Source organism: Macaca thibetana, chromosome 11, assembly GCF_024542745.1.
Source record: "Macaca thibetana thibetana isolate TM-01 chromosome 11, ASM2454274v1, whole genome shotgun sequence".
Taxonomy (NCBI): Eukaryota; Metazoa; Chordata; class Mammalia; order Primates; family Cercopithecidae; genus Macaca; species Macaca thibetana.
The window spans coordinates 120,152,581-120,171,946 of record NC_065588.1 but is presented as its reverse complement, the minus strand read 5'-3'; the positions used below and the strand labels follow the sequence as shown (position 1 = coordinate 120,171,946).

Below are 19,366 nucleotides of genomic sequence, written 5' to 3'. Positions count from 1 at the left end.
TATACCCATTGAAGTCGTTATTTCACAAGTTTCAGTCTTCACACCTTCTCCAAATATGTGCAGACATGCACTATCATTGGTTGAATACATTTCTTTATATCTAACACTTCTTTACTGGAAATTAGCTTTGAGAAGACTACATAAGAACCCAGTATGGAAAAGAAAGAGAGCTTGGCATAAGTGAAAGATAACCACAAAAAGACAAACAGAAAGAGTGAACAAGTGCATGCACAACCACACCCCCTCAACACACATACGCACACACGTGCCAGAAATGTACCTTTGGTATTTCTGAGAAAAAACACCACGTTTTGGTCCAGGAACTCCGTCGGAAGAGGGGCACAGAGCATGTGGAGATGCATTTTTTCCACGATGTGCTTCACAATTCTCTGAAACATGAGGAACAAAAAACATTCATTCTTGTGATACATCCATGCACCTAAAGAACCTAATATCAAGTACACCTAAGCTCTCCTCTCAACACAATGGCTGGTCTCATGTTCTGACAATGCAGCCACAGCCACACAGTGGGTACCAGCTAAGCACAGGAGCTAAACTCACCTAGACTCTGAGCTCTCAGCCTGACTCCTCTATTGACCAACCCGCGCAGCAACACCTAAACAAACTGACCTGGCAAAGGTCCAGATGGAGCTTGAATTTTGTTTTGCAGATGGGACATATTTATGAAGCAATGAAGCATGATTTTGGTAAGCACAGACCAGGTTGAATGCTTACGTCCTAGCCTTAAACTCCAACCTTGGAGTTTTTACAGAACAAGGTTCATTTAGCAGGCCTGTGTTGTCCAAACCCCACAGACGCCAAATGTCTTCAGAACTGGCCTTTGGCTCTTGGGGTGACAACTTCCAAGCTTTTGGAATATCCTGCCTAATATGGGAGTCTTTGTGTACCTACAGCCTTGGGCCATGCCTGAAGGTGTATGCGAACAATATGATTTTGGTGAATGCCTGTTTTTGTTTGCTGGGGCCCCAGTCATACAGCATCAGTTCAACCTCTAGGGTGGTGGTGAGGGCTGGAGATGAAGGGGAGCTGAGTAACTAAGGTCAGCCACGTGGATGCTCCATGACTGTGTGACTGATCCCCAGTAAAAACTCCAGACACCAAGGCTCAGGTGAGCCTCTCTAGTTGGCAATGCTTCATGCATGTTGTCACTCACAGCTACCAGGAGAATTAAGTGCAGTCCATGAAACTCTACTGGGAGGGAACATATGGAAGCTTGTTCCTGTTTTCCTCTGGTCTCTGTCCTGTGTACCTTTTTCTCTTTTTTTTTTTTTTTTTTTTTTTTTTTTTTTACTGATTCTAATTTGCATCCTTTCCCTGTAATAAACTATAACTATGAATATAACAGATTTTCTGAGTCCTGTGAGTCCTTCTAGCCAATCACTGAATCTGAGGGTGGCCTTGGGATCCTATAATCTCCATTCCAACATGATAAATCCCTTGGATGGGGCTGTGTCAGTTACCCTGAATTTTAGAGGGCGTTAGGGGTACTCATTACCCCTCCAACGAGGACAAAGAGCCATGCTTACTTTGGAAGGGAGATTTTCTGAAATCTCTTTGTGCATTTCTTCATCCTCTACGTCGATTAGAGGTTGACCTAGAGATTCGGTTCTCAGTGACACATGCCTAGCTGCAAAAACATCAATCAAAGTGTAAGAGAAAATCATCCGAAAATTAGGTTTCCTACCATCAAGGGCAGCCCTGCATTTCGTGCACCAGTGCATTTCATTCAAAAGGCAAGTTATCAAACAGCTGTGCATACCTTCTGCTCCAATCAGTCCGATTGTGGCCTTGACTCACATTGTAATTGACAAGAATTGTGTTTCGTTTTTGACAGGGTGTCCATCAGAAATTTAACATGTTTGTGTCTGCGTTTGCTCAGGTACAGTGTCCACCCTGTGACCCTGTGACTTCTCTGAGGTTTTTTACTTAAAAGGGAATTTATCATAAAGATAAGAATTACAGGCCAGGCTAAGTGGCTCACACCTATAATCCCAGCGCTTTGGGAAGCTGCAGTGGGTGGATCACTTGATGTCAGGAGTTCGAGACCAGCCTGGCCAACATGGCAACACCCTGTCTCTACTAAAAATACAAAATTTAGCTGGGCATGGTGGTGCGTGCCTGTAATCCCAGCTACTCGGGAGACTGAGGTGAGAGAATCACTTCAGGCCAGGAGGTAGAGGTTGCAGTGAGCCAAGATTGTGCCACTGCAGCTTGGGTGGCCGAGCAAGACTCCATCTCAAAACAAGAAAAAGAAGAATTACTGCTAGCACGTTAGCATTTACTCCTTTCTCACTATGAGATGCAAAACTTGTGAGGGACGAGAAGAAAAACAGTCTAAATGAAATGACGCATCTGTCTCAAGTCCACTCGGATTGATGCAGATTCAGAAACCTCAGCGGACACCAAGTCTCAGCCCTCAGAACCTCCAACAGGCCCGATGATTAGAGAAAGGAGCTTTCCCTGGGAGCTTTCCCTCACTCTCACTTTGAAAGGCACTGTGCAAAGTCACTGCGGCTTTGGCATCAACTCAGTGTCGGGGGCTGAATCCTCTCTGCCGTTAGTTTTCTCATCCATAAAATGGGACAGTAACATCTACCAACCAGATTCTGGAGGACTGAATGACGGCACGCGTAAAGGCATCGGCCCCGTGGTTGGTAGGGGAATAGTCTATAGTCAGCAGTAGCAACATTATTAGAGAACTAGCAATAGACTACAGTAAAAAAAAAAATCACACTTAGGAGCAGGTGCCATGCCATAAACAGCCTGTAGTTCATTGCTAATTCTCTAACAGCATTAGAGTGGTCGCTAATCTCTACAAAAAATCAAAATGTTATCCAGGCATGGTGGTGCACGCCTGTAGTCCCAGCTACAGGCTGGAAGATCATTTGAGGCCGGGAGTTTGAAACCAGCCTGGGCGATGTAGTGAAACCTCGTCTCTACAAAAAAAAAATTTTTGAGACGGATCTCACTATGTCACCCAGGCTGGAGTGCAGTGGTGTGATCTTGGCTCACTGCAACCTCCGTCTCCCAAGTTCAAGTGATTCTCCTGCCTCAGCCTCCCAAGTAGCTGAGATTATAGGTATGTGCCACCACGCCTGGCTAATTTTTGTGTTTTTAGTAGAGACGGGTTTCATCATGTTGACCGGGCTACTCTCGAATTCCTGACCTCAAGTGATCCTTTGCCTTGGCCTCCCTAAGTCCTGGGATTATAGGCGTGAGCCACCATAACAGGCCAAAAAATTAAAGTTAAAAAAAACACTTAGCCAGGCGTGGTGGCACACATCTGTAGTCCCAGCTACTTAGAAGGCTGAGGCAGGAGGATCGCTTGAGCCCAAGAGTTCAAGGCTACAGGGTGCTATGATCACACCACAGCACTCCAGCCTGGGCAACAGAGCAAGGCCCCATCTTTAAAAAGGAAAATACACTTATGAATGTACTTAATGCCACCTAGAAATGGTAAAAAAAAAAAAAAAAAAAAAAAAAAAAAAAAGGTAAGTTTTATGTTACATCCATTTTACCACCATAAAAAGAAAAGAAGAAAACATATAATAATGTTAATTTACTTTGTGGGAAAGGGCTTCCCCGACCTTCCCACCTAAACAGCCTCTTCCCACCCAAGCCTGTCCTCTTCCTGGATGTACTGGGCTCAGAAGCCGAGAGTGTGTTCCTAGGAGGCCTCAGCAGACACCGTTGTGGAATCCAGAACTGCCATCTGCCTTATCAAAACCCACTTTAAGCCGGGCACGGTGGCTCACGCCTGTAATCCCAGCACTTTGGGAGGCCAAGGCGGGTAGATCACCTGAGGTCAGGAGTTTGAGACCAGCCTGGCCAACATGATGAAACCCCATCTCTACTAAAAATACAAAAATTAGCCGGGCGTGGTGGTGGGTGCCTGTAGTCCCAGCTACTCGGGAGGCTGAGGCAGAAGAATTGCTCGAATCCAGCAGGCAGAGGTTGCAGTGAGCGGAGATCGCACCACTGCACTCCAGCCTAGGTGACAGAGCAAGACTTCGTCTACAAAAAAAAACAAAAACCCACTTTAAACAAGCCTTATTCAGACTATCTTTTATTTCTAACTTGTAATTCCCTCTCCACAATCTTTGCTACTTGAGGGGATTACAATTTGGTTAAAAATAAATTCTTGGCCAACAGCAGTGGCTCATGCCTGTAATCCCAACACTTTGGAAGGTTGAGGTGGGAGGATTGCTTGAGCCCAGGAGTTCGAGACCAGCCTGGCAACATAGCAAGACCCCATCTCAACAAAAAATCAAAATGTCATCAGGCTTGTTGGTGTACCTCTATAGTCCCAGCTCCTCAGGAGCCTGAGTCAGGATTGCTTGAGCCTAGAAGTTAGAGGCTGAAATGAGCTATGACTGTATCACTCCAGCCTGGGCAACAGAGTGAGGTCCTCTCTCAAAAATAAATAAATAAATGAAAAGTACCGTGCCTTGAAGAGTCTCCTAAGAAAATGGCATCTGCAGTTTGCGTAGCGGGAAGCCTACTCTACAAAACAAAGTACAAAGCATGTGTTTGCCGAGCTGGCTGAGATGCTGCCGGTACGAGTGTTTGTATGTTACATACTACATTCGGTTGAAGAGCGTCCCCCACAATGCATGTCCTCAAGATGTGACCTCATTTGGAAACAGGGTCTTTGCAGATGTAATTAGTAAAGACGAGGTGATATGGATTAGAGTGGGCCCAAAATCCAAGGTGACTGGTGCCTGTATAAGGAGAGAGGACGGCTGGGCACGGTGGCTCATGCCTGCAATCCCAGCACTTTGGGAGGCTGAGGAGGGCGGATCACCTGAGGTCCAGAGTTCAAGGCCAGCCTGGCCAAGATGGTGAAACCCCATCTTTACTAAAAATATAAAAATTAGCTGGGTGTGGTGGTGGGCACCTGTAGTCCCAGCTACTTGGGAGGCTGAGGCAGGAGAATCACTTGAACCCCGGAGGCGGAGGTTGCAGTGAGCTGAGATCGCGCCATCGCACCCCAGCTTGGGTGACAAGAGCGAGACTCTGTCTCAAAAAAAAAAAAAAAAAAAAAAAAAAAAGAAGAAGAAGAAGAAGAAGGAGAGAGGACACACGGAGAAGAAAGATACAGAGGGGACAAGGCCATGTGATGATGGATGCAGAGACTGGAGTGATGATGCTGCAGGCTGAGGACACCCTGACCTCCAGACTGCTGTGAGGAGGCCAGGAAGGATCCTCCCCTTGGTCCCGCAGAGGGAGCGCAGCCCTGCCAGCACCTTGATTTTGGAGTTCCAGCCTCCAGAGCTGTGAGAATACATCTGTGTTTTTTTCAGCCACCCAGTCTGTGGTCACTTGTGACAGCAGCCATGGGAAACTACTACATGTGTTTATTCATGACCCAGCACTTCCTCTTTGTGCTTCATACCCCGCGAAAGTAAAAGCTGATTCTGGCGTGGCAGGCAGCACCCTACTGCCGCTGCCGAGAGGGGAGCGGCTTTTTCAGTTCCACCCTCCCATGACCCCTCCCAACTGCACACCTCGTCCTTTATCCACGGACTCCACTTTTTGAGAATAAATCTCTTCTTCCTCTTCTTCCTCTGCAGACAGGACAGGTATCTCATCTTTATGGCCACATAAATGGGAAGAAAATATAAAATGTAATTGTTCTCTGCACGAAACACCTGATATATTTGCTTTCTGTGGAGCCAAGGGGTTGGGATGTGGCCCACAGGAGACTCGTTAGGTTACAGCAGTATTCCTTACTGGAGCCAGCTTTCAGTGACAGCCAAGGAGGTTTGTGCAAATTCTGCCAAGAGACGAAGGATACAGAAATGATCAGAGTTACCACCAGCCCAGAAGAAATATAAACAACCAAGAAGCATAAGAAAGAGGCTCCTGGGTTCACCACACTATGAATGCATTTAACACCCTAAACTGTACATTTCAAAATTGTTAAGATGTAAATTGCAGGTCATGTGTATGTTGCCACAATTTAAAAACTGAAGGAGGCCAGGTGCAGTGGCTCATGCCTGTAATCCCAGCACTTTGGGAGGCTGAGATAGGTGGATCACTTGAGATCGGGAGCTCGAGACCAGCCTGGTCAACATGGTGAAACCCCATCTCTATTAAAAATACAAAAAAATTAGCTGGGTGTGGTGGCGCATGCCTGTTAATTCTAGCTACCCAGGAGGCTGAGGCAGGAGAATCACTTGAGCCCAAGAGGTGGAGGTTGCAGTGAGCCGAGATCGTGCTACTGCACTCCAGCCTGGGAGATAGAGTGAGGCTCTGTCTCAAAAAGAAAAGAAAAGAAAAGAAAAGAAAAAACTGAAGGGAAAAAAAGAGATTCAACTACGCTAACATTTACATAAATTAGAGTAAGGAAGTGCATCTACTTTTCTTCTATGGAATTGGCAAAAATCTAAAAAATGGCCAATATTGAATGTCGGGGAGGCTGTTGGGAAACAGGCGTCTCATCCACCACCACTGGCTGTGGACCAACAGGACCTACTCAAATTGTAAAAGACCATACTTGTTACAGATGCATTTCATTTTTATAAATCTATCCTCCAGAAATACACAAAGTATGTAAGGCTAGACGGACATTGTTCCATTGTTTGTAGAATGAATACTCTGAAAAGCTAAGTGTCTATTAATTATATAATGGATGAGTAGAATATGGTACATCTATGTATTTAAAATCTATCAAGTCAGGTAGAACTGTAGGTATTGACATGAAAAAATAACCAAGACATGTGGTGGAGAGAGAGGTCACAAAATAATATGTATATATAGTATGATATTTACAGTTTGGAACTCTATATATCCATATATTATCATTATAGAGAGAAATATAGATTGTAGATAGAACAAGGATAGACAGACATAGATGACAAGTAGGTAGGAAGGTAGGTAGGCTGATTAATTGATTTCAACAGCCCTGACCTTATGCCTAGACAGACAGAGATAGACAGATAGATGGCTAGATAGATAAATAGGTAGATAGATAGATGTACAGATAGAGATAGACATATAGGTAGGTAGATAAATTGGTAGATAATTGATAGATGGATAGATGATAGGTAAATGATAGGTAGACAGACACACAGATAAATTGGTCAGTTGGTAGATGAGAGAGAAAGATGTATAGTAATTAGGTAGGTAGACAGGAGACAGAGAGAGAGATGTATAGGTAAGTAGGTAGACAGGATATAGATAGAGGTATAGATAGATGTATAGGTAGGTAGGTAGGTAGATAGCTAGATAGATAGATATATAGATAGAGACAGATGTATAGGTAGGTAGGTAGATAGGTAGGTAGAGAGATAGATGTATATATAGAGAGATAGATGTATAGGTACGTAGGTAGATAAATTCATAGATAATTGATAGATGGATAGACAGATGATAGGTGAATGATAGGTAGATAGACACACAGATAGATTGGTCAGTTGGTAGACAGATAACAGAGAGAAATAGATGTATAGGTAATTAGGTAGGTACACAGGAGAGAGAGAAATAGATGAATAGGTAGGTAGACAGGAGATAGATAGATAGATGTATAGATACATGTACAGATAATTGGGTAGGTAGGCAGGAGAGAAATAGATGTATAGGTAGGTAGGTAGACAGGAGATAGATGGATGTATAGATAGATGTATAGATAATTAGGTAGGTAGGCAGGAGAGAAATAGATGTATAGGTAGGTAGGTAGACAGGAGAGATAGATAGATAGATAGATAGATAGATAGATAGATAGATGTATAGATACATGTACAGATAACTAGGTAGGTAGGCAGGAGAGAAATAGATGAATAGATAGGTAGGTAGACAAGAGATAGATAGATAGATAGATAGATAGATAGATAGATAGATAGATGTATAGGAAGGTAGGAAGACAGATCAGTCGGTTGGTAGATGATTGATTGACTGATAATCTGACAAAAGAGTCAACCAGAAACACACCAGACTAATGATAGTGGTTACCCGGTAGGAATAGGAGCAGGACTGGGGCCTAAGGGATGGAGAAGGGTTGCTTTTTCTTTTTAGAGGTAATTCTATGTTCTGTGAATTTTTAAGAGAACATGTGTCTGGCAATATTTGTGAAGTTCCTTTAAATGTAAGGAAGTTACTAAATGATATGTACAGTATGATGCCATTTTGTTTTTTCCAGAAGGAACACAAGTACCTACTGGATCAGTATCTTGGGTATCCGCTGCCCGGAAGGACACCTCACCTTTCTTACCACCACCTGCCCCAGTATCTGTTTGTCTCCATTCCTATCATTTTTAACCAAGAGCAGAGAGAAATCTTGACCAAGGGAGGGGCAGAAAGAGGAGGAAAAAAAAAAGGAAAGAAGGGACACACTGGGCTCTCTGCAGGTCCTCCGAACAGACTAGAACCACCAGTCCCCCAAAAATAATCTAGGGAAACCGTTCAAGGGTTTCATATGAGCCTGCAGGTTTAACAAGCAGAGAGTGCGTGACAGTGTGTGGAGCTGGGGATGAGGTCTCTTCTCCCCACCTGGCCAGAACCCCCAACACCTGACGCCATCTGGCACCTCCAGAATCCGCAGCTTTGAGAGTTTCCAGAGACAGCATCTTCGGCAAGGAATCCATCAGCTTTTCACCATGAGGTGACAGTGGAGAAGAGATGGGAATGGAAGGGAAGACCAGGGACAGAGCCCAGAAACGGGTCAGGGAGCAGGGGTAGGAGAGTTCTGAGCTCCCTTTGGAGGGTCCAGGAATTAACCAGGGGGACCCTCTGAGGTGAGACTGAACTCTGCTTCCACACAGGATGACATTTGAGCTAAACACATGCTAGTGAACACAGCAGACAACAGCCACCCCACCGTTAACAGAGGCCCTTGGAGAGCTTCTGCAAGAAATCCAAGTCACATCCATTGTTTTAGGGTCTTGTTGTAAATTTTTTTTTTTTTTTTTTTTTGAGACAGAGTCTCGCTCTGTGGCCCAGGCTAGAATGCAGTGGCACAATCTCGGCTCACTGCAAGCTCTGCCTCCTGGGTTCAGGCTGTTCTCCTGCCTCAGCCTCCCGAGTAGCTGGGACTACAGGCACCCACTGCCACGCCCGGCTAATTTTTTGTATTTTTAGTAGAGACGGGGTTTCACCGTGTTAGCCAGGATGATCCCAATCTCCTGACCTCGTGATCCGCCCACCTCGGCCTCCCAAAGTGCTGGGATTACAGGTGTGAGCCACCGCGCCCGGCCAATTTTTTTTAAATGTATATGAAACCCAAGTTCCTGCAATGGTGGTACATGTTAAATGATCAATCCTGCGAGTGTGTTTTTGGCTTCCGTAATTTCACTTGGTGCCAATGGAAGTGCCTACATCCGAGGTCCAGTTATAATCCAATGTCCAGGTCCAAAGGTCTGCCAGGGAGAAAAAAATAATAGGCTAGAAGGTTAAGTTCCAAAAAGTGATCACATGGTCCTCTCTCCAGATGGCACTAGGGATTTGTTATTGTTGTTTATTTATGGTTTTGGATTTATGATGAAGACGTTTTATTTTGTGCAAGCAAATAATGAATATTTAAAATAAATGAAGATGGCCAAGCGTGATGGTTCACACCTGTAATCCCAGCACTTTGGGAGGCCGAAGTGGGCAGCTCACCTTAGGTCAGGAGTTTGAGACCAGCCCGGCCAACATGGTGAAACCCTGTCTCTACTAAAAAGACAAAAATTAGCCGGGTATGGTGGTGGGTACCTGTAGTCCTAGCTACTTGGGAGGCTGAGGCAGGAGAACTGCTTGAACCAGGGAGGTGGAGGTTGCAGTGAGCCAATATTGTACCACTGCACTCCAGCCTTGGCCACAGAGCTAGACTCTGTCTCAAAAAAAAAAAAAAAAGGGGGGCCGGGTGCCAGATGACTCACACCTGGAATCTCAGCACTTTGGGAGGCCGAGGCGGGAGGATCACTTGACCTCAGTAGTTCCAGACCACCCTGGGCAACATGGTGAAACCTGTCTCTACCAAAAATATAAAAATTAGCCAGGCATGGTGACGCATACCTGTAGTCCCAGCTACTCAGGAGGCTGAGGTGGGAGAATTACTTGAGCCCTGGAGGCAGAGGTTGCAGTGAGCCAAGATCGCACCTCTGCACTCCAGCCTGGGTGACAGAGTGAGACCCTATCTAAAAAAAAAAAAAAAAAAAAGGAAGGAAGGAAGGAAGGAAGGAAGGAAGGAAGGAAGGAAGGAAGGAAGGGGGAGGGAGGGAGGGAGGGGAGGAAGGAAGGGGGAGGGAGGGAGGGAGGGAGGAAGGAAGGGGGAGGGAGGGAGGGAGGAAGGAAGGGGGAGGGAGGGAGGGGGAGGGAGGAAGGAAGGGGGAGGGAGGGAGGGAGGAAGGAAGGGGGAGGGAGGGAGGGAGGAAGGAGGGAGGGAGGAAGGAAGGGGGAGGGAGGGAGGGAGGAAGGAAGGGGGAGGGAGGGAGGGAGGAAGGAAGGGGGAGGGAGGGAGGGAGGGAGGAAGGAAGGAAGGAAGGAAGGAAGGAAGGAAGGAAGGAAGGAAGGAAGGAAAGAAAATTTAAAAATAAAATAAAATAAATGGGTGTGCCTGGTACCTTTAAAAAAAATCCAAGGTCTGCCGGCCCTGCCGCCCAAATCCAGTGAGAGGCCCTGCAACGGATCCCCAAGTCCGTAAGGGGCTGGAAAAGTAGCCCAGGAGACTAGATAGCCAGGCAGGAGGTCCCGGCGGCTGTGCTCCGGCTGGTGCTCCTGTGAGGAGGCAGCTTTCCAGGTCCCTGTCTCCTGGCTGTTTCTGAAGAGAGTTGTCCTGCCTCCTCCTCTCACCGGTGCTGGCCCCTCCCTGCCCTCTCAGTGTCCCTGGGCCTATCAGAGAGTAGGTGGGGCTGGGAATCCGCCTCCACAGAGGGTTCTGGGACCCTGGTCACTGTCTTTGGTATTTGCGATGCTAATTTGTTCAACACAAACATTTAAAGTCTACTGTAGTTTTTAAAAACTTTGTCTTAGCATTACTTTACTTTTCAGGATATGAGCAGCCTTCAGAAGCAGAAAGGGGTGCTCTTCGGACCCTCCATGAGACCCTGCGACCGTCAAGGAGAGTGACAGTGAGCTGGGCCCCTGCCACACCTGGGCATGGCTCTTTGGATTATTGCACAGTGGATCTTGACTGCCTGTGGGCCTTGGGCAGGTTACTTAACCCCCTCCGCGCCAGTTTGCTCATCTGTAAAATGGGGATGAGGCCACACCCGCCTCGTAGGGTTAAGGAGTTGATACAAGCGTTGGAATCGCACCTGGTACGGGGTGAGGGCTAAGTCAGTGTTTGCTGTGATTTTTCAATCAAGGTCTGACTTTCAAGTGGGCTGCGGGCCCAGGAGGGCAGGGACGCCTGTGATTGCTGGGTTCGCCCGGGGCCTGCACGTGGCGGGCGGCAGGGTTTGTGGACAGCACCTGAGGCCCGGGCCGGGCGATGGGCAGGCTCTAGCAGCCCCCACACCCGTCGGAGGCCGGGGAGGGCAGGAGGGAAGCCCGGGGAAGGGAGCGGCGCGTCGAGGCTCACCAATCTCCACCTCCACCTCCTCCGGCACCATCGTGCGGTAGATGAAGAGCGCCGAGGAGCCCTCCTCCTCGCTCGCCTGGTTGAGGAAGTGCAGGATGAGGTCCTCGCCCTGGCCGTCGTCGCGGTTGATCAGGTCCTCGAAAAGCTGGGGATCGGTGATGCCGAAAGCCGCATACACGCGGTCGCGCATCCACAGCACCCGCAGGTCGTCCATGGCGCTGCGCAGGGCAGAGGGAGCCGGGCGCAGGGCGGGCGTCCGTGGCAACGGCGGCCCTAGCAATGGGCGCCCCGGCAACTGCCACCGCCCGCCCAGCCGACGGCGCCGGCGCTGGGGGCTGCAAGCCCTGCAGCGCCCCGCGCCGGGCCTTGGATTCCTGAACCCGCGCGCCGCAGCCCGCGCCCCGGCCCCGAGCTCTCAGAGGCGCGAACCAGGCCCCCGGCCGGCCGAAGTAGGCTGGTTGCTCCCTGGTCCCGGCAGCGCGCACGCCCCTGTATGCGGAGCGGGACCCTCCGGGTCGCTGCAGCCAAGGGTCTGACCCCACCCCACGCCGACCCGGTCTGCAAGCAGCCCGCCCACCTCGCAGATGAAGCTGGGGCTAGAGAGGTGGCTAGACGAAGGTCACAGCACCTGGCGGTGGCAGAGGCGGAATTAGAGGCCAGATAGAATGATAGAGCCTCAGCCCTCAGCCACGTGGGTCGAAGGCCAGCGGAGGAGGAAATAAGCAGAGTTCCTTGTGGCCTAGGCAATCAGGGAAGGAGCAGAGTTCTTTGGCTTTCTCGCCAAACCACAGCATAATAAAGCGAAACACCCACGTTAAAAAATATATATTTATTTGTCATTAGCAAAAGGAAGTTCAACACTGATAGAAGATGCAAATTTGTCCTTTCATGCATTTGTGGAGCAAAGTACTAACTTGTTCACTGTCTTTCCCTCACAAGGAGTTGAGCGCCTAGATGACTAGGCTAATCCTAAGAACCTACCTGGCCTTCTGAGATACTCCCATCAAAGAACAGGTGGAGTGTACTAAGTATTTCTGAAAATTCTAAACCGAATCAACAAAAGTGGCCTGACTGTGGGAAGACTGTTCATCCAAACTGCCTTATTCCCATCATGTTGATTTGAGAGTTTCATAATAACCTTCCTGGATACATTCCCTGTGGCACGCAAGCAAACCTGGCTTTACGTTTTCAATAGAGGAATTTATTGTTTTTAAATGCAGACTGCAGAATAGTTGTAGAAGTTGTTTGTTTTTCTTTTCCAAAATGTATCAGGTTCTAAGTCTGAATATGTGATTCATGTACATCGTAAGGTTGACCCTATGCTACAGGTATTCTGTGCCTTATTAAACAACTGCAGAGGGCCGGGCACAGTGGCTCAGGCCTGTAATCCCAGCACTTTAGGAGGCCGAGGCAGGTGGATCACCTGAGGTCAGGAGTTCAAGACTAGCCAGGCCAACATGGTGAAACCTGTCTCTACTAACAATACAAAAATCAACCAGGTGCTGTGGCAGGCGCCTGTAATCCCAGCTACTCGGGAGGTTAAGGCAGGAGAATTACTTAAGCCTGGGAGGCAGAGGTTGCAGTGAGCTGAGATTGCACCACTGCACTCCAGCCTGGGTGACAGAGTGAGACACCATCTCAAAAAAATAAAAATAAAAAATTTAAAAAATAAAATAAACAACTGCAGAGGGGATGCTGACACCAGAATGTTGTTATAAAATATTCATGCCAGAAACAAGAACAGAGCAGCATTCAGCAAAAGAGGAGTTCCAAGTCCTTTCGCTGCTGGAAGGTCCACACGCTCACCCAGATCCTATCAGACAGAAGACCCTCTGCACTCCCTAGCGGACCACCGCAACAGCCGTGTCCAGCCCAGCAGGCTGAAATCAAAGTCTAGTTTACTGAAGAAATCCCTTGGGTTTTAAGATTCTGTTAACACATGGTAACAAACATTAAATAAAAACTGAAAAATGTGGTGTCGTGACATTTATCTTTAGGAAAATAAACAGATATTCAGCATCATCCATACAACTTGTCATCTTTGCTCTGGATCTCTGCTATCAAGGGAATGAAATATGTTTTAAAAACTGGATATATAATAGGTTCTAGCAAAAGGCTTAAAAACAAGCAAAACTGAGTGACAACTCTGGTAACATGACACTGGAGCCCATTGCTTTACAGAGAAACAAATTTCCCCGGCACCTGTAAGACACTAGTATCAAACTACATTTCCAGAGAGCGCTTTCCCAAAGTTAGGATTCTGAATAATGCCATTCTACATAAATACTACATAGATTTTAACAGAGAAATGACTGCATCCTCTGCTCTATGGCCTGAGAAAAGGTGTTAATTAGAAAAAGTTAAAAAGTGGTCCCTGGCCGGCGCCAGCCGGGCACGGTGGCGCACGCCCATAATCCCAGCACTTTGGGAGGCCGAGGCGGGTGGATCACGAGGTCAGGAGATCGAGACCATCCCGTCTCTACTAAAAATACAAAAAATGAGCCAGGTTTGGTGGCAGGCGCCTGTAGTCCCAGCTACTCAGGAGGCTAAGGCAGGAGAATGGCATGAACCCGGGAGGCGGAGCTTGCAGTGAGCCGAGATTGTGCCACTGCACTCCAGCCTGGGCAACAGAGCGAGACTCCGTCTCAAAAAAAAAAACAGTGGCCCCCATGAGAATGACTAGTGGGGAGTGGTGAACAATTCCAGCAAATACCATGTCCCTTATTTACCAATCAGCTAACAGTGCCCTGAAGTCTTGGGCTTCCAAGGGATGAAGCAGTTACTATTGTTTTTATGACAGATCCTTGGAGCAAAGTAACACAAATGTCCCTTTGTGGAAGCATCAGCTCTAGGTGAAAGCACCTCTGAGACCTGACCAGCACTGCTGGGATGTCAATCACCCAGCACAAGTGGCCAGCATGACACCTTTCTAGGGAAGCGTAACTTTGAGAGCAGAATTATTTTCAAGCATTTCATCGGCATCATTTGATAATTTTTTTTTTTTTTTTTTGAGACAGAGTCTCACTCTGTCGCCCAGGCTGGAGTGCAGTGGCGTGATCTCGGCTCACTGCAAGCTCCGCCTCCTGGGTTCACACCATTCTCCTGCCTCAGCCTCCTGAGTAGCTGGGTCTACAGGCGCCCGCCACCACGCCCAGCATTTTTTTGTATTTTTAGTAGAGACGGGGTTTCACCGTGTTAGCCAGGATGGTCTCCATCTCCTGACCTCGTGATCCGCCCACCTCGGCCTCTCAAAGTGCTGGGATTACAGGTGTGAGCCACCGCGCCCGGCCTTATTTGATAATTTAATATGAGGGACAAAAAGCAGTAAATCCAAACTGGCCTTGGGTAACATCTCATCAAGCAGCACATAGAATCTGTACTATAATCAAAAGGGTTGAATTTTAGGCCAGTTATGTCAAGGCTGTTCAGCTCATGCCTTGAAATCACCTGCATAGCCACGGTAAACTCAGCACCGCCAGACTCTCAGCTTGCAACAGAAGTGCCAAGCTCTCTACCTCGAAACAGGATAAAGGAGGATGGGGGCAAACAGCCTTTTAATGTGTATCACTCACAATGTTAAGAAGGTGGAAAAAAGGTTTCTTTTTGAAAATAATTGTCTAAAATCAAACAAATATGAAAAATTAACATAACTTGCAAGAATATAGATCAAAATGTTCAATAGGACTGACTCAAGTTCACAAAAAACTAAATGTCAAGTAAATAGATGAATTTAAACTAAAGATTATAAAATAATGGCTATTGAGAATTAGTTTTCAACTGATCTAAACAGTGTTTGAAAGTTTCAATACTTTTATCAGAACTTTAGCTAGAAACAGTCTGAAAGTAAAAAAATTATCATTAGACTGCTCTCAAGGATAAGTGCAATCTCTTCATGGTAAAATATCTTCATTTATATTTTGTTATAAAAATATACAAAATACTACTTTTTACCTTTCCTTCACTCAGTATAAACCCTTCTGGTTCAGTGACATCAGTCAAGCTGTCACTAAATTCAAATCATGTCCACATTATATCTTCTACAGTCACACTGGGTTTTAAGGCTCAGTATACAATTTATATTTCCAAACATACAGTTATCATAACTGGTTTTATGTAAGGATAACAGGATAAGAGTCTTTAAAAAAATATACAAGTAGGATAACCATTTGTTGTATGTCATTTTATCCCATTGTCCCCAATTACTAAAACAAGACAAAACTGTAAAAACAACCCTCTACTTGTAATTCTAGGTAGCACAGGATTAAAAATGTTTGCATATTTTGGCCCGGCACGGTGGCTCATGCCTGTAATCCCAGCACTTAGGGAGGCTGAGGCGGGTGGATCACTTGAGGTCAGAAGTTTGAGATTAGCCTGGCCAACAAGGTGAAACCCCATCTCTACAAAAATACAAAAAAAATTAGCTGGGCATGGTGGCACATGCCTGTAATCCCAGTTACTCAGGAGGCTGAGACAGGAGAATCACTTAAACCCAGGAGGCGGAAGTTGCAATGAGACAAGATTGTGCCATTGCACTCCAGCCTTGGTGACAGAGCGAGACTTCATCTTAAAAAAAAAAAAAAAAAAAAAATTGCGTATTTTTAAATTCAGCAGAATAAATGTGAATGTTTTGATAACTCATCATTAAATTTTTTAAAACACTATCCCTACTTCAGCTGTTGGAAAATATTATCTGGCAACTTCAGGTGACAGATTAACTGTTTTTTTTTTTTAAATAAAGTTTAAAGGAATCAAGTATCTAATACCATTTTCAATTAGCCATGCAAAATTGGCTTCTCTCCCCCAATCCTGTATTTGAAAAAATAACTTTAACATAATGTTTGGCATTAACTTATATTTGCTCATCATAAAACACCAAAAGAAATTTTTATATCTCAAATTGGTAAACTTTACAAAATATTTAACATATGAGGAAGAGGTATATCTTACAGAATTATTTGGCTATGTCATAAGGCAGTAATGAAGATGGAATTTTTCCTATCATAAATCTGACAGAAGTGAAATTCATAACATGGTCATTCTCCATAAATCTGAAAGCTTGTTGGTTACAGCAATATGATCATGCCACACTGTCGTCGTTATTGAATTTTGATGATAGTAGACTGAATGAGAAAGGAACAAATTTGGTGCCTGCACCAACGTAGAATTTGTTCTGAAATTCTACCCTAAAAAAAAAAAAAAAGTCATGTATTAATGGAAGATTATGAAATCATATTCCTTAAAACAACATTTTAAGTTAAAAAAAAACTTCCTGTGCTGAAATTGCTTCATTCCAAAATGTGTTCTTGGCACAATATTTTTCCCTAGCTACACACCGTCCCCCACCCCCAACCCTGTGCTGGCTTCCCAGCGTGAACAGAAACTCTGACACATCCGCTGCCTCTCACTGCCCAACACACAAAAGCGCGTGCACAAGTAACGAGACCCTCTCCTGCCACCTGGGTCACTGGAGGCACAGAGCAGTAATCTGACCTATACCATCGAACATTTAAGAAATACATAAGAAGGATTTATTTTGCAGTAAGATAGAGCAAGCTGTCAGACTCAAAGTGAATTAGCAGTATGAAACACACATAAGTATTCTGCAAACTTAAACTTGCTTTTACTTGTCAGTGATAATAGTTCAGAAACAAAATACTTTTTTTTTTTTTTTTGACACGGAGTTTCGCCCTTGTCCCCTAGCCTGGAGTACAATGGCGTGATCTCGGCTCACTGCAACCTCTGCCTGCTGGGTTCAAGCGATTCTCCTGCCTCAGTCTCCCAAGAATTATAGGCGTATGACACCACACCCAGCTAATTTTTGTATTATTAGTAGAGACAGGGTTTCATCATGTTGTCCAGGCTGGTCTTGAACTCCTGACCTCAGGTGATCCACCTGCCTTGGCCTCCCAAAGTGCCAGGATTACCCACATGAGTCACCACACCCGGCCCAAAATACAATTTTAACTCAGAGGATATGAACATAGATCCCAATGGTAGGAAGGGAAGAACAGGCCTAAATTCAGCATTAGATTTTGCAGGGCTGTGTATATTCGGAGGGGCGGGGCGGTGGGCGGGGGGCGGGTATGTTTTTTAAATAACAGTTCCAAGGCTAGGTTTCAAACTCACCAGTGGAGGCGTATGGCGTGAAGAAACGCAGAAAGCCCTTCCATGATCAGAAGGATGAAAATGGTCAGAACTGCAAAGAGCGCGATAACCGGGAGCAGCAGCAAGACACCATAGGTGGTGTCGACGCGGAGGCCCACGCGCATCAGCATGGCCCACAGGACATCAGACAGCTCTGCAAAGGAGTGCAGCCCGCACAGGTCACGCCCGCTTACGTACAGTGGGTCCCCCTGGGAGCTCCCTGGACTATTTCCCTCTGACAGCTCTGAACTATCATCCCATAAAATAATAGACACACAGGTAACACAGACCCAATTGCTTCTCATGGGAAAGCCAGTCAGCTCTGACACTGTCTCAAACACTAAGGAAGACCTGGTGCTCCAAAAACATCAGAGGCATCTCCCAAAGGGAGGTCTTGCCCCAAACTAGGTTTGGGTTAGTGACCTCCCAAAGCAGCACTGGACCAGGCAGCCAGAAACAGGCTCCCAGACCTGGTTCTGCCACTGAGGGACCAACTGGATGGCTGTGAGTAAAGCACCAACACTCAGCGGGCTTCTGCCACCACCTCTGCAAAATGGAGATGAACGACCACAGGGCCCCTCCAGCCATACGATTCCAGGCCTTCGGCTATGCTTATAAAAACATGAGCATTTTTTTAATTTAAAAAAAAAAAAAAAAAGACACTCTCTTGTCCAGTGGTTCCACAAGCACACGCAGTGCTTGCTTTGCACAGTACTGCAGAAGCACAAAAGAGACCTTGCAATCAAAACCATCCGAAGCATCCCTATTAATCCATGGGGGAAAAGGTTTGTTCTGTGGCCTTTAAAATGTGTGTTAAAACATTAAAAACTCTCTTATTGTTGGCTATATTGTTGGCCAACAATGAGAGAGTTGTTTTTTGTTTTTTGTTTTTTTTGAGACGGAGTCTTGCTCTGTCGCCCAGGCTGGAGTGCAGTGGTGCGATCTCGGCTCACTGCAAGCTCTGCCTCCCGAGTTCACGCCATTCTCCTGCCTCAGCTTCCCAAGTAACGGGGACTACAGGCACCCACCACCACGCCCAGCTAATTTTTTGTATTTTTAGTAGAGACGGGGTTTCACCGTGTTAGCCAGGATGGTCTTAAAATCTCCTGACCTTGTGATCTGCCCGCCGAGGCCTCCCAAAGTGCTGGGATTACAGGCATGAGCCACCGCACCCGGCCAATAGAAGAGTTTTTAATGTTTTAACAAAAACTATAGGGAAATGAAAAAATGGTAAATATATCTTTAAAACATTAGAAGCACTGGGTATTAAAGTCTTTTGTCTGTTATTTAAAAAAAAAACCAAAAAACCAGTTTATTAGGGTAGTTTGAATAGTGCTTGGTTCCTGTTGCGTAACTTGGCAAGCTGGGTGACCTGATCCAGAGCAAGCATCTTTCCTAATACTTGCCAAATTGTCCTATTTTTTTTTCCTTTAACTTTTTTTTTTTGAGACAGAGTCTCGCTCTGTCACCCAGGCTGGAAGGCAGTGACGTGATCTTGGCTCACTGCAACCTCCGCCTCCTAAGTTCACGCAATTCTCCTGCCTCAGCCTCCCAAGTCGCTGGGACTACAGGCACCCGCCACCATGCCCAGCTAATTTTTGTATTTTTAGTAGAGATGGGCTTTTGCCACGCTGGCCAGGCTGGTGTCAAACTCCTGACCTCAGGTGATCCACCTGCCTCGGCCTCCCAAAGTGCTGAGAT

The 19,366-nt window shown here is 46.2% G+C and overlaps 2 protein-coding genes across 4 annotated transcripts in view; both read right to left on the bottom strand.

Annotated features, from left to right (window-relative positions):
- The window catches only part of DNAH10 (dynein axonemal heavy chain 10), a 176,780-nt gene extending 164,842 nt beyond the window's left edge, over nt 1–11,938 (bottom strand). For both annotated transcript variants that reach the window (XM_050747794.1, XM_050747793.1), the window contains exons 1-4: nt 11,522–11,938; nt 5,529–5,612; nt 1,548–1,648; nt 281–389 (exon numbers count right to left, since the gene is read on the bottom strand). In XM_050747794.1, coding sequence (XP_050603751.1) covers nt 281–389; nt 1,548–1,648; nt 5,529–5,612; nt 11,522–11,735 — 508 coding nt within the window. In that variant the 5' untranslated portion in view covers nt 11,736–11,938. The remainder of the gene's footprint in view (nt 1–280; nt 390–1,547; nt 1,649–5,528; nt 5,613–11,521) is intronic.
- Nucleotides 11,939–14,811: 2,873 nt separating this feature from the next.
- The window catches only part of ATP6V0A2 (ATPase H+ transporting V0 subunit a2), a 53,949-nt gene continuing 49,394 nt past the window's right edge, over nt 14,812–19,366 (bottom strand). For both annotated transcript variants that reach the window (XM_050747907.1, XM_050747908.1), the window contains 2 exons: nt 17,648–17,819; nt 14,812–16,704 (listed from right to left, as the gene is read on the bottom strand). In XM_050747907.1, coding sequence (XP_050603864.1) covers nt 16,599–16,704; nt 17,648–17,819 — 278 coding nt within the window. In that variant the 3' untranslated portion in view covers nt 14,812–16,598. The remainder of the gene's footprint in view (nt 16,705–17,647; nt 17,820–19,366) is intronic.